The following is a 13,594-nucleotide window of genomic DNA, read 5'->3' as shown; positions in this document are numbered from 1 at the left end:
TGAGACCGCTCCTTAGTTACCTTCTGAAACATTAGATGTCTATCAATTGCGATATGTAAAACGGTTTTTGCCACTTCCTTTAAATAGATGCCAAGTTCACCATAAATTAATCGAAACTTATTGTCATTAATTCTATACTAAAGTCACCAATTGATTTCTGTTTCTTTTGCAGAAATCGGCTYTATTTGCATTTTTCTGTTTGGTTGTCAACAAAAGCCTACCTAAGCGTATTTTGATTTATGCCATTTTCGGTAATTTTATATAAGTAGGCATTTGTATTATTTTACATAATGTGAGAATATATAATAAATGAACTGAATGCCTGCCATAATGACGTTTATGCGTTGGAAATACGTTAAAACACACTGCAAGTCTTTGATTGAGAACAATTGAAGTTTAGAAATTGTRGCGACAAAGTGCTAAAAATAAACTCAGAGCAAATGGAGTGGCGTGAAATGGTTGGAATTGAAAGAAAAAATACAGAACAGAGAGAAAAATAATATCTACAATACAAAAAATATCTACGCATATGTATTTTACAGCAGCGAGCATAAGTAATGAAAGTACATATAATAATCAAAGCTACTAACAGCTTTTTCAAGAGCGTTATAGAAATATTACTTTTTTTTTTACTTCCTGATTTCCTATTGGACCCCGAACCGCAAWCAAAATGGATTTCAGCTGTCATTCCACACTGTAACTGGCAGACCATTAACGAACGAAAAGCGCGTTTTGTTGTCAACGAAACTGCGCTTAGTACTCAAGTGCAAYTCACGACTACAACACTGCTTTATATATAAAAACGAACACATACACGGCGAAAATTATTTTATTTAAGGAAATCAGGCAATTTGCTTGCACACTAAGCTGCTTTGCYAAGTATCTGTTTTTTATACAAAGTTATTTTCTTTCCTTCTTCGCTTGGCATATTTGTTTTTCTTATTCTATGTTACCAAATCTATTTTGACGTYGTTTCTACGCATCTGCGCGTTTTCTTTTCCATCACACTGGCAGCAAATGCCTTGTCAGCAGTTTTCGGCAATAGAAATCGCATTAAATTCGCATTTGACTTTGTTTACCTGCCACTTGGCGTATCACAGAGACAAACAAACAATGAAAGTGGGTATATCCTCATCAGCGGAACACAACGATATGCATACATTTGTGTAGTATATATTTGAATAGTAGATATGMATGCATGTTTGACAGCAAGTATGTATGTATGCAAACAAAATGTCAATAAAAAGATTTCAGAAGCGCCATTTATGCTTTTTTACCGCAGAACAATTCAAGTGTTTCCTTGTAGGTCCGCTCTCCCGCTACGTTGTTGTTTTGCTTATATTGCTGCTGTTGTTATTGTCCATTGTTGAGTGGGTTTATAACAGCAGTAGCTGGGTGGGAAAAAAGTACGCGACAAAAAGTGTCAAGCAAAGTGCCGTCACGCGCTGGTTAGCGCATGGAGGTGCGTTTTTCTTGCACACYAATGCCATTGAAAAGCTTCAACGCGTGAAGGGCAGGATGATGAGGCAAGAAACACATACAATTGCATGGAATAGCACATATGTACTTATATGCGGAGTAAGACGTTGAACGTCTTCAAAGTCGACAACACTTCTCAACTTAAGTTGACACTTGTGCACATTTTCTTTTTAACGGTATTGCTTCACACTTACGTGCCAGCACTTCCGGCAAAATTTTTGTTTAGCTTCGCTTTTTATCTCGAGTTGATTTCAGCAGCCTTTTGCTGTTTGAATTTCATTTACTTGAGTTGCTGTTGCATTCTAAATTGTTACGCACATAMAGAAATTTTTTCTTGTACAAACAGGCAAACACTTTAGCAACTCATACTTGTGCACCTGCGCGCTYACTAAACATATGCGTGCACTCGTACAAGCACACTTCAACATACACTTATGTACATGAAAGTGTTATGGCTGTTAATGCCACATGAGCGCCATTTTGCGAAAGTGTTTCGTCACCTTAATTTTGTATGACTTTCGTGTAGCTGTTGTTTGCGCTGGCAAATCAAAATAAAACTCACAACAAGTAGGAATAAACAAAAATGTCGATAAGCCGACTTTTGTGCGAAGAAATACGAAGTTGACTGTTTAAACGTCAAGTGGAAAATAGCTGTTTTTTTTTTTTCAATATAAAAGGTGGCTCAAAATGAATGCAAAATTGGAATTGTGCACATGTTTGTAATAAAGTGTTGGCAACACTTAACARAAAAAACAAATCGTTAGCTGACAGTTCAAAGTTTACCAAAAATCAGGCGCTACACGACAGAACAACATATCCTCAATATTGAACAATATTTCAAAAATAATGAAAGCTTGGTGGTCGCAGTTCGAAATTTTCACACAAAATATGTTTTTTGCCTTACTATTTTTATCTCCAAAGTACACTTATGACTTTGAGAGCAGGATTTTCGAATATAAAATTTTATCTTAAAATATTTTTCTAGAAGTTATACGCATTTAAGGATTACTGATACTAGGCACCATGTCGTATGGGTAAAAAAAAAAAAAAAAATTGTATGGCACTTGTATGAATATGACGAACATTTATGGCATGAGTACACCATGTTCTATGGGCAACATAAAATTTGTGAAGCGCTTGTATGAATATACCAAATACAATRTTCATACGGTACACCATGTCGCATGAGTAACACAAAATTTATAAGGCACTTGTTTGAATGCTAAGTTGAATGTAACTGCGTATTACTTTTAAAGGAATGTCTTTGCGAAAAAAATTAAAAAAAACTTTTGTAGAGCGGAAAATTTTCTATTAGAATATTACCTTTCCAAGATACGATATTTACTGACTTAATGCAAAATGTCAAAAAATTCAAAGTCAAATATAAGAGAAAAGTAAAATGATTTTGGCACGGTTTAAAATGAAAAAAGAGATGGATAATAGTCTTTAGAACAAAAGCTGAAAATTCAAGGTGCGTCTGCAAAAACTAATCAACTTGGGAAATAACGGACACCCTAACATGATATACATAGTTGCATAGTATAGCTACTTTTGGCTATAAAATTTAAAGAAAATATAAATAATATATGTCGGAGTAGTTTTAACTTCGTCAGTTTGAATTAGATTAGGTTAAAGGGTCGATCCAAGGAGGACCTCACGGCATCAACAGACCTACGACAGTCGTGTCTAAGTAACWCCACTAAGTAAATTGTAAATATACTTTCCTTAATTAATGTGAAAGACTTCTTGGGATTTTTATACAGGRGACATACATATATTCAATTGTAATTTTAATTTGAATCCCTCTTTATGACAAAAAAACAAATTATTTATTAAATTCGTTTGGTATGTTTTTATGCTATTCCAAGTTTTTGCGAGCTTGTTTGGTATGCTTTTATGCATCCTTATTGCCCAAAATTGGCACCTAGTCATTATTACAGGAGTCTACAGAGAAAGAGTTTGTTGATGAAAAATTCACTTCAAGAGGTTGACCTTCAATTGAATGCAAAAGGAATGTTTTCATTTCTACTAGACCTTCCATAAACTTTCAATCTTATTAATACGGTTTGACWGACATTTCTTTTCACATACCAATTTTCCATATTTTCCCTTCGATTTATTTCTTCATGCCTGCCATGTCAATTATTGTAATATATTTTCAGATCAACCTCATTGCTGAGTGTAACCCAATTAAATTGTTGTGGTGAAAGCTGCTGTGAATTCATTTTGAATCGCAAATAGGAGTCTGTCTCTGCCAAGGCGACATTGAGACGCGCCATGTCGTCACTTTGGCGTCGTCARCATTTGACATTGAGTCAGCATGACAAGCAATTGTGGCATAAATAAAGCGATAGTCAAGCCGAATGGAAATCTTGTTSATATACAAGATATATATGTTTGTGTGGAATTTAAGTATGAAAAATACTATTTATGGAAAACTGTGTTATATTTTAAAATATATCTGGAAACTTAAAACACATTTTCCCTAAATATTCCCAGCCATTTTCCTATTAAAGGTATTTGTATAAAAAATTTTTTTACTACTTTTCGTTATTTCATTATTTCATTTCATTTCCTACGAACTATTTCGCAATCATCATTATTACATCTGTTTTTGATTGACTTTCTAAGAGTTCATTACTTTTTCCTTCAATTTCATGCAGCWGTTTTTAATTTCCTATTTTCTATCACCACTTATTCATTTATTATCCTCGCATTAACTTTTCTTTCGTCCCTKTGGCGTTTAGTAGCCAAGGCGTAATGTAGCATAACTCTCATTAATTATTTCGCTTTGCCCATTTTCGCTCGCTTTTCATTTCAAGCGATTGATTTTTATGATTGTTGTGATTTACAGCTGTCATTTCGAGCTGGAAATGCAAATCGTTTGTTATTGTCCTCTGCTGCATGACCGCCTTGCTCGTTATAGCAAACTGCGAATTGTTTTTGGTCTCTCCCTGGTGTTATTATTATTGTGTTATTATTATATTTACAAATTCATTTGTGTAAGGATGAGTTGGCGTAATAGGCCACTATGGCAGTGCTATTAGCAAGTAGGACATGGATTGCACTTTGCCTAACATAACCTCCATTTTTTTTTGTATTTCTACTTACATATTGTACGAGTCAGGAATAAAAAAAAAAAATGTTAAAAAATTATTAATTTTGTCACTTTTATAAACTACTAAGAGCAGCTGACCATATTGGCTCTTTTAAGTGGCTAAATTTGAAAATTTCGGTAATTGACACAGATATTACAGCACGTCTTTTAGCCGAGGTGCTAAAATTGTTGCAGTAGCCACCGTTAATAAGCAMCATCATTCACCGTTACACGTGCAGCAAAAGCAACAACAAATACGCGATCCATCCATTGTACAACAAATCGCATACATAACTCATAATATATCAGCCAGAAATCTCTCACCGCTCTTTGCTCCTACGATACTTTAACTAATCGCACACATACATACATGCATATGCACACACATGTGATTTCTAGTGGCACTACATCATCGAGGTATTCCGGTTGGAGCGAGCATGTTACCATTTGACTGGCAGCTGACTGATTTACTACGGCACAGCAGGTTGCTTGGCTACGTGTGAAGGTGAAATAACGGTTTAACTGCTAGCAGGGAAGGGAGTTTTACCAATGAATAATATGCTAATATTGCTGGTAATAGAGGCGGGTAAAGGGTTGCAGAGCTTGGGTCATCAAGCAATAATTCTTTGCCTTGCTGCAGTTATACGGTTTTGATTCGCTTGTTATCTCTTATGTGTGTTTGTGGATGTGGAAATAATGGTGGAGGCTTCAATGTTTAGTTCCTAATGAAAAACGCGTTCATGGAAGGTATTTAACATGAAACTCTTTGTTCTTTTGCAATACATTTTTTATCTCCAAAGAAAGTAAGTTTATGATCTTGAGAGCAGGATATTCAAATACAAAATGTTCCCTAAAAATGTGTTTTTGTTTTTATAAGAGCATTTCTCTAAAAGTTGCACGTAGCTTAAGATCACTTATTCAAGTCACCATGTCGTATGAGTAACAAAAAATTTATAAGGCGTTCGTATGAATATACTGATCATTCAAGAGGTACACCATGTAGTATGAGCAACGCAAAATTAAAATATATAAAACACTTTTGTGAATATACCGAATATTCGTAAGGTACACCATGTCGTATGAGTGAAACAAAACACACAAAAAATTTGTATGAATATAATGAATATCAGTAAGGCACACCATGTCGTATGAGTAACACAAAATTTATAAGGCAATGCTATGAATTGACTTTAAATGTGTGTAACCTTTAAAGGAATGTCTTTACGCCAAAAAATATTTTGTAATTTTCATAGAGCGGAAAATTTTGTATTGGAATATTAACTTTCTAAGGTCCGATATTTACTAGTTTAATACAAAATATCCAATGCCATATATACAAGTAAGGTAAAATGTGTTAGATACGGTTTAAAACGAAAAAAACCAATGTTTATTTACGGAGGATAATGGGGTTTAGGGCAAAAACTGAAACTTCAGCGAGCGTCTAAAAAAATTATCAACTTGGGACACCCTAATATTATACCTGTATACATATAATTGCATAGTATACCGACCTTTGGCTCGAAGATTTATAGAAAATGTAAATAATATTTAATAAATGACATGATAATTAAAAATTAAAAAAAAAACTAATTTTCATAACATTAAAAGTTAAATAATGACGCTGAATAAGCTAAATGACATAAATTACTGATGCTGTGAGTTGACTTTATAAATCCATACCACGATGACCAAAACCAAAACATTAGAAATGCAGTTAAAATATGAAACGGAGGAAAAATGAAAATGCTGAGGAAACGAAAATCATATAAAATACTACAAGAATATGAATAGATAAAGGTAAAAATAGTTAAGTTACTGCAAGTAGCAAGCTGCTATAATTAATGAATTAATACCAAGCAAAAGGAAAGTCAAAATAAACAAAATGAAGCACAACAACACAGTTAAAGAACATAATTGGTTAGGCGATTACAATTAAGAGCACAAACACACAAACATATACACGCAAAACTAACGCTAAGCATAGTCTGTGAGTACGAATTGGTGCGCTGCTTGAATGAAAATTATGTTTTTTGTTAACAACAACAACTGACAAACCAATTTCTAAACGAAATTATGCAATGATTTTCATTMGTTTTTCTGTATGAATATGTTTTTTGCGTGAGTGTTTTTTTGTAATCATACCCTCTTCCTTATTTGGAGCGGTTGTTGCTTGTTGAGCAGTGGCGTTGCTGTTATTGTTGTTGGCAGAAATACGCCCGGTGGAGAATTTAGACATCTTTGGCAAGGGTTTGCGGCGCGCTTGCGACGCTGACTTTGTATTTACTATTTAGTATATATGTATACAGACATATAGTATATACATATGTATGTGTATAGATATTTGAGAGTAAGATTGCCGAATTTTTTTTTGTTGTTTTCGTAGAGTTGTTTTTAATATAACGTTGTTAAATGTTAATACACAAAAGTGTTGATGCGCCCAGTTGGCAAGGATGGAGAGAAATAAAAACACAAAAAAAAGAAGAAAATGAAAATTAACAATAAATAACAGTCAAATACTTAAAATAAAATAAATATAATTATAAAATAATGCATATGTTCTAGTTAAGCTTAAATAAATAAACGCTAATATAATAACATCGGCTATAGAGATGGAAAGGGAATGGAGAGTAAGGAATAAATTAATATATTTCACAAATATTCAATTTAAAAGTTAATTAACCTGTGTGAATATAGTGTTAAGTTCTTTGCTTGAAGTTAACTTCACTAATATGATTGAAAATCGAAAATAAAAACTAAAATTTCAAATTTATTGATGAAGTTTTTAGACAACCAAGAGAAGTTAAGTAATTTTCAATAAAATTATTTTTAATATTTTGACCAAAATATAATATGGGTCAATAATTTACGGTATGGACAAAATTTTCATTTAAAACTTCGACAGAATTTTATCATATTACCTAACTTAAACTTAACTCTTTCAACAAGTGTGTATATTTACTCTTTGAACACACAGTCACATAAACTCAACTTTGCCAAACGTTAATGACAAAGGGTGATTTATCATATTATACAAGTGTTGAATTAATCTATTAATAAATGTTTACACATGTGAACATACATATAAACATATAACTGTGGCATGCATTTGAGTACTTACAATCTTCGACACACATTAGTCGATCCTCCATCAGCTTGAGACCGGTGGGACAGGCGCAGGAGATGCGCGGGCTGCGTTCATTGATGCGCGGCGCTGGCAGGCATAAATGCGAGCAATGACCATTCACCGCTTGACAGTGATTGATGCCGTCCGGTTGGCGGTAGGGATGATAGACGTGTATGACCATCGGATGCTGCAGCTGCTCATACGCATRCACACACACACGCAGGTATATATATTTACATGTATGTCAAGGTTATGCCGGTTGCACATTATATGTGGTCGTGTTGCGTTCGGTGATTGCGGTCAGTCGGCGAATGTCATGTGAAAAATGAGAGAGAACAATAGCAAATTGTTAATCGATTGCTTGAATTTTGCAATTAAATTAAAAATGCATTAATCAATTATTTATTTAAGGCGGCAACAGGAGGGCGTCACTCAGCGACTCACCGCATTGTTGACGCGAAYATCATGCAGAAGTCAACGTAAAATATACATATGTATGTATTTATATCATAACTCAATTGAAAAGTTTCCGGTCTGACATATAAATGCCATTGGTTCTTAATSGATATATTATGCAGAGAAGGCATCAGATGGAATTCAAAATAGCGTTATATTGGAAGAAGGCGTGGTTGTAAACCGATTTAACCCATATTTCGTACATGTCATCAGGATGTTAGGGAAATGTTATGTACCGAATTTCATTGAAATCGGTTGATTAGTTCCTGAGATATGGTTTTTGGTCTATAAGTGGGCGACGCCACGCCCATTTTCAATTTTTAAAAAATGCCTGGGTGCAGCTTCTTTCTGATATCTCTTCCGTAAAATTTAGTGTTTCTGACGTTTTTTGTTAGTCGGTTAGCGCACTTTTAGTGATTTTCAACATAACCTTTGTATGGGAGATGGGCGTGGTTATTATCCGATTTCTTCCGTTTTTGAACTGTATATGGAAATGCCTGAAGGAAACAACTCTGTGGAGTTTGGTTTACATAGCTATAGTAATTTCCGAGATATGTACAAAAAACTTAGTAGGGGGCGGGGCTACGCCCACTTTTCCAAAAAAATTACGTCCAAATATGCCACTCCCTAATGCGATTCTTTGTGCTATATTTCACTTTAATATCTTTATTTATGGCTTAGTTATGACACTATCGGTTTTCGGTTTCGCCATTTTGTGGGCGTGGCAGTGGGCCGATTTTGCCCATCTTCGAACTTAACCTTTCTATGAAGTCAAGAAATACGTGTACCAGCTTGCATGGACGGAGGGACTGACGGACGGACGGACAGACAGACATCCGGATTTCAACTCTACTCGTCACCCTGATCACTTTGGTATATATAACCCTATATCTAACTCTTTTAGTTTTAGGACTTACAAACAACCGTTATGTGAACAAAACTATAATACTCTCATTAGCAACTTTGTTGCGAGAAAAAAAAAAAAAAAAAAATTTTTTTTTGAATACTCGAAACTACGTTCAACCAATTTCTCATGACAATAGCAATTTACTGAATGTGCATAATATTTTCCTGAGCCTCTTGTACCGCTCAAGTATTCACTAGCGTGAGTACATGCAGCAGAGCACGTGTGCCAGCCTGCAGGTGGCGCAAATTAATATTATTCGGCATTTCTGAGAAAAATCACACACGCGAGCGTTGTTCCTATACAGTACTTCCTACCACCTATCACATACACCCACATTAGCTTTCACTAAAGCGGTATCATTATTTATAGGGTTTAGGTATAAATTGAATTGGATTTGGATGAAAAATTTCGTAGCAATATTTTGCAGTCGACAGAATAGTTGCAGCAATATTTGGCGCTACAAATATAAAACTATTTACTATATGCAAGAGTATAGGCTAAAARCCCAAAAGGAAATGCTTTTGGCATTGCGGCTTGCTCTTTAGTTAATTTGGCAGCACTTTTCAAGGAGCGAAGTTTCTGCTTTTAACAAAACAAGTGAGAATTTTTTTCTAAGATATTACTCTTTTTAGCCAAAGAGTGTTTGGAGTTGAATATTTTTCCTTTCATATTTCCTACAGCTTTCATATATTGGGTAGTCGAAAAAGTTTTTTCGTATTTTGTCAAAAGATTATACGATTTTTTCCGAACAAAATTTTGGTTTGGTCAGACAAAACGGTTACAGTTTGTTTCATGTAAAAATATGAAAACTGTTATTATCCACATACTTCTTAGCAGCTAACCGCGAGCTAATCGCGCACTCATTACGAACTTGTCGCATTTCATGCAGGCATGCTTTCAGTGGCAACCGTAAGCTAGCTCAGTTTTAATCTGACGGCACTAGCCCATGCACAGACATACTGTGTGTGTGTTCGTGGTAGGTGCTTTGGCTCGTTTGTTATTCGGCAGCCACCGGCAATGGCACATTTATTTTAGTTGGCGCTCAATTTYTTATTTTCTCCAAGAAATTGTGACACTATCCCGCAGCGCAAAATGTAGGTCAACCAGTRAACATATACACACACAAGTCTATGTTTGTATGTGTGTTATTTTGGCAGGTAGCTGCTAGGTAAGTCAAGAAAAATTTCAGAAAATATAAAGATGTAAAATAAAATTCATGGCGAAATTTTCGTRGCGCACGTGTGAATTTCATAGACAAGTATTTTTTGATAAGGTTGGCTGCTGGCTACGTGCTGGAGGTTATTGTGCGAAATGTGTGCTACGTACATAAGTATATGATATGCACGTGAATGTGACGGGAATTGAAAGTTAAATTGCTCYAGTTTGATATAATCCCAATTTTAGGAAACATWTGCATCWATACCCCGAACWGTGKGTACTAAGYTTGCCAAGAAKTTTGTAATATACAGAARGAAACATTGGAGACGCAATAWAGTATATATACAAGCGTGGCATGCGTGTTTAACATAYACATGCACACACCTACACAAATCGATTTCCCTTGAACTTGTCTACCCCCACTTTATCGCTTGCCTGTCATTATCAACTCGACATTACGATTATTAGTACTCACCTGATGCAGTGCGGTTACTGGCTCCACTCCTTTGCCATTGAATTTGTTCGCCTTGAATACGGTCTGCTTATCCCAATCGGACCAATAGATGCTATCCTCAAATGTTGTTATCGAGAAGGGGTGTCGCAGATAATCCGTTGAGWATAAGATCTGACGACGTTGCGAACCATCATAATTCGCTGACGCGATAAYATTCAATTTGCCGTCAACCCAGTAGATGCGCTTACGTACCAGATCCAGTGTAATGCCGTTTGGCCACTTCACATCGTAGTTGATGATGGTGGTGCGATGTGAACCGTCCATGCCGGCGCGTTCGATGCGTGGTGAGGCGCCCCAATCGGACCAATACATCCAACTGCAAGCACGAGCGGAAAGAAGAAGAGTAGAAGTGAGCATGTGGCAATAGAAATGAAGATATTTATATGTAAGTATGCGTAGTTTATCTAATCGTTGCACGTGTTTATACATATTTGTGTCATTACATGATTTCCAACAAGAAATTAAGCTTTAGYTAACGAAGAGTTGCTTGGGTGTGCCACAAATCAATATATAAATCGCTTATATCCACAAAGCTGTTACAATACCTTGGCAGCTGGATTTAGTTATTGCAACACTTACATTAAGTTTCAACTTTTCACACGCACGTAACAGGCAATCTTGCCTTCGTGTGTAYCCGTTCGTACTTACCCCTCGATCGGATCCAGTGCAATTGAGCGCGGTATATCCAGTCCGTCTTCGATGAGTACCTTACCCATGTTGCCATCAAAGTTGGTCAACTCGAGCGTGCATTTGTGTGTGTCTGTGAAGTAGATGTGATTGTAAATCCAATCGACGGCCAAGCCATCTGATGTTACCGTGTGGTCCTTGAGCACAACGGACTTGTCGTTGCCCTCATCGATGGGTGCTCTGCGAGCGCATATATAGTAGTCCAGTGAAGGTCAGCGTATAATGAAACGAAAATAATAATGGGTATGAAGATTTAGTTGGAAATCAATGAAATGGCAATTATTARGAATAAGAGAATTTCATGGTTTAATATGGAGCTAATCGCGAAAATATTTTAATGACATATGTATTTATAGAATTCTATATGTATATATATATATCTATATATATTGAAAGCTTTTGAAATTTTTTGAATGTAGTTTGACTCCTTTAGAGGTTCATTAACTTAAAAAAAAAAACACCGAAATGTTGGTGGCGGCTACGTCTCGATGGTCTAATTTTCGACTACCCGTTCGAGAGTTTCGACTGGAACCTTGCAAATCAAATAACAGGCGTGATGTTTTGCTTTCAGTCCTGAATCAAAGCAAGATCGCCCGTATAGACTTCAAATTTTACACATTCTCAAAGAAAATAGTCTAACGGTGGCCAAACTAATTGTCGTCGAGATCACGAGCTTCAATTTCTGGCATCAAATATTCGGTTATCATGGTGCGTTAATGATCGGCATTAACGGTAACGTTCTTGTTTCATAATAAATATGGACCGATGTTTCCACCGACTYACAAACCACGCCAAACCATTGTTTTTTCTGGATGAAATAACAGCTCTAGAATCTSTTCTGGCTGCTTTTCGTCCCAAATGCGGCAATTTTGCTTGTTTACATACCCATTGAGCCAGAAATGGGCCTCTTCTCTGAACAAAATTTGGTTCGAAAAAATAATATGACAGCTAGACATGAATCACGCGTGGTCTGACCAAACAAAAAAAAAAAAACTATTTGAAAAAAGTACCTCTATTTGGATAATTAAAAGCACCGATGTAGGCGGCTCCAACAAATGAAAAGTTTTCGAAGAGAAAGGAAAGTGCGAAAGAATTGAAAGCGATATCTCAAAAACTAAGATAGTAGTACGCATGTATAAAGATCGACGGACAACCAACCGCAGCCATTGTACCCGTCACTCATTCCATTATTTGCAAGAATTTGTGTCAACATTTGCTAATTGATTGTTAACTTCCATCGACCACATGCGTGGTGCAAGATGCAATCCATCTCTGYGGTTCGCAATGAAATGCAATTAATTTGCGGCTACGTCAACAAATGCCAGTCCATGCCAAAGCCTAAATAATAGAAGCGAAATTAAAGCAGAGTCAATAATTGAAGGCTGTTTCCATTATGATGATGCCGATTGATAATAGCACAGCTGCAAAGGCGCGCAGATACATTGACTATAATACATTCAGTTGGTAGAGTTGAAAGGCGACTCGAAGTAGGAAGTTTAATAATAGTCACTGGGGATCACTCGGCTGCATTTAGTTTCAACATTGTGGTATTTGCCCACTTTAACTCTCAGAGCTATATATGTGCACATATGTATGTATGTAAGAACATAGTCATGCCCAGCAAGCAGTGTGTGCTCAGCTGCTGCGCGTTCAAATCTCATTAACTACACGAGTGTGTATATGTGTGTGTTCTCTTTGATAATATTAGCGCTTACACGACTAGGTATTAAACCAATATATGGATATGTGTAAGTACTCCACAATCCCCCACAATGTGCGCCAACTACCGTAGCGTATTGTCTGAAAGATGAAAGCCCACCGTCAGCAAACTGATTGGATCTTATCAGTGTGGCTTCAGACCTGGAAAAGCAACAACTGACAGATACGACACACACTACCTCTTCGCCGATTTCAAAGTCGTTTTCGATAGAACGAAAAGGAGCTGCCTTAATGCCGCTATACCTGAATTTGGTAYCCYGGCAAAACTAATACAGCTTTGTAAACTGACGTTGAGCAATATCAAACACTCCGTMAGGATCGGAAGGACTTCCCCGAGCCAGACGAGATTTCAGATAAGGCAACTCCCTTTCATGCGATTTCTTCAACCTATTGCTGGAGAAAATAGTTAGAACAGCAGAGCTGAGGCGAGTCTTCTATAAGGGTGTACAGGTG

General features: G+C 36.2%; 1 protein-coding gene across 1 annotated transcript in view; it reads right to left on the bottom strand.

Annotated features, from left to right (window-relative positions):
- LOC108966509 (low-density lipoprotein receptor) overlaps window positions 1-13,594 on the bottom strand; it is a gene marked incomplete in the record, with an annotated part of 366,712 nt that overhangs the window by 42,082 nt on the left and 311,036 nt on the right. Inside the window, 4 exon segments of the mRNA XM_018929448.1 lie at window positions 6,719-6,859; window positions 7,695-7,893; window positions 10,697-11,051; window positions 11,384-11,602. Coding sequence (XP_018784993.1) covers window positions 6,719-6,859; window positions 7,695-7,893; window positions 10,697-11,051; window positions 11,384-11,602 — 914 coding nt within the window.

The sequence above is a fragment of the Bactrocera latifrons genome, unplaced genomic scaffold (genome assembly GCF_001853355.1).
Source record: "Bactrocera latifrons isolate USDA-ARS-PBARC rearing strain unplaced genomic scaffold, ASM185335v1 scaffold_162, whole genome shotgun sequence".
Classification (NCBI taxonomy): Eukaryota; Metazoa; Arthropoda; class Insecta; order Diptera; family Tephritidae; genus Bactrocera; species Bactrocera latifrons.
Note: the sequence above shows the minus strand (reverse complement) of the source record. Positions and strands in the feature narration are given on the sequence as shown.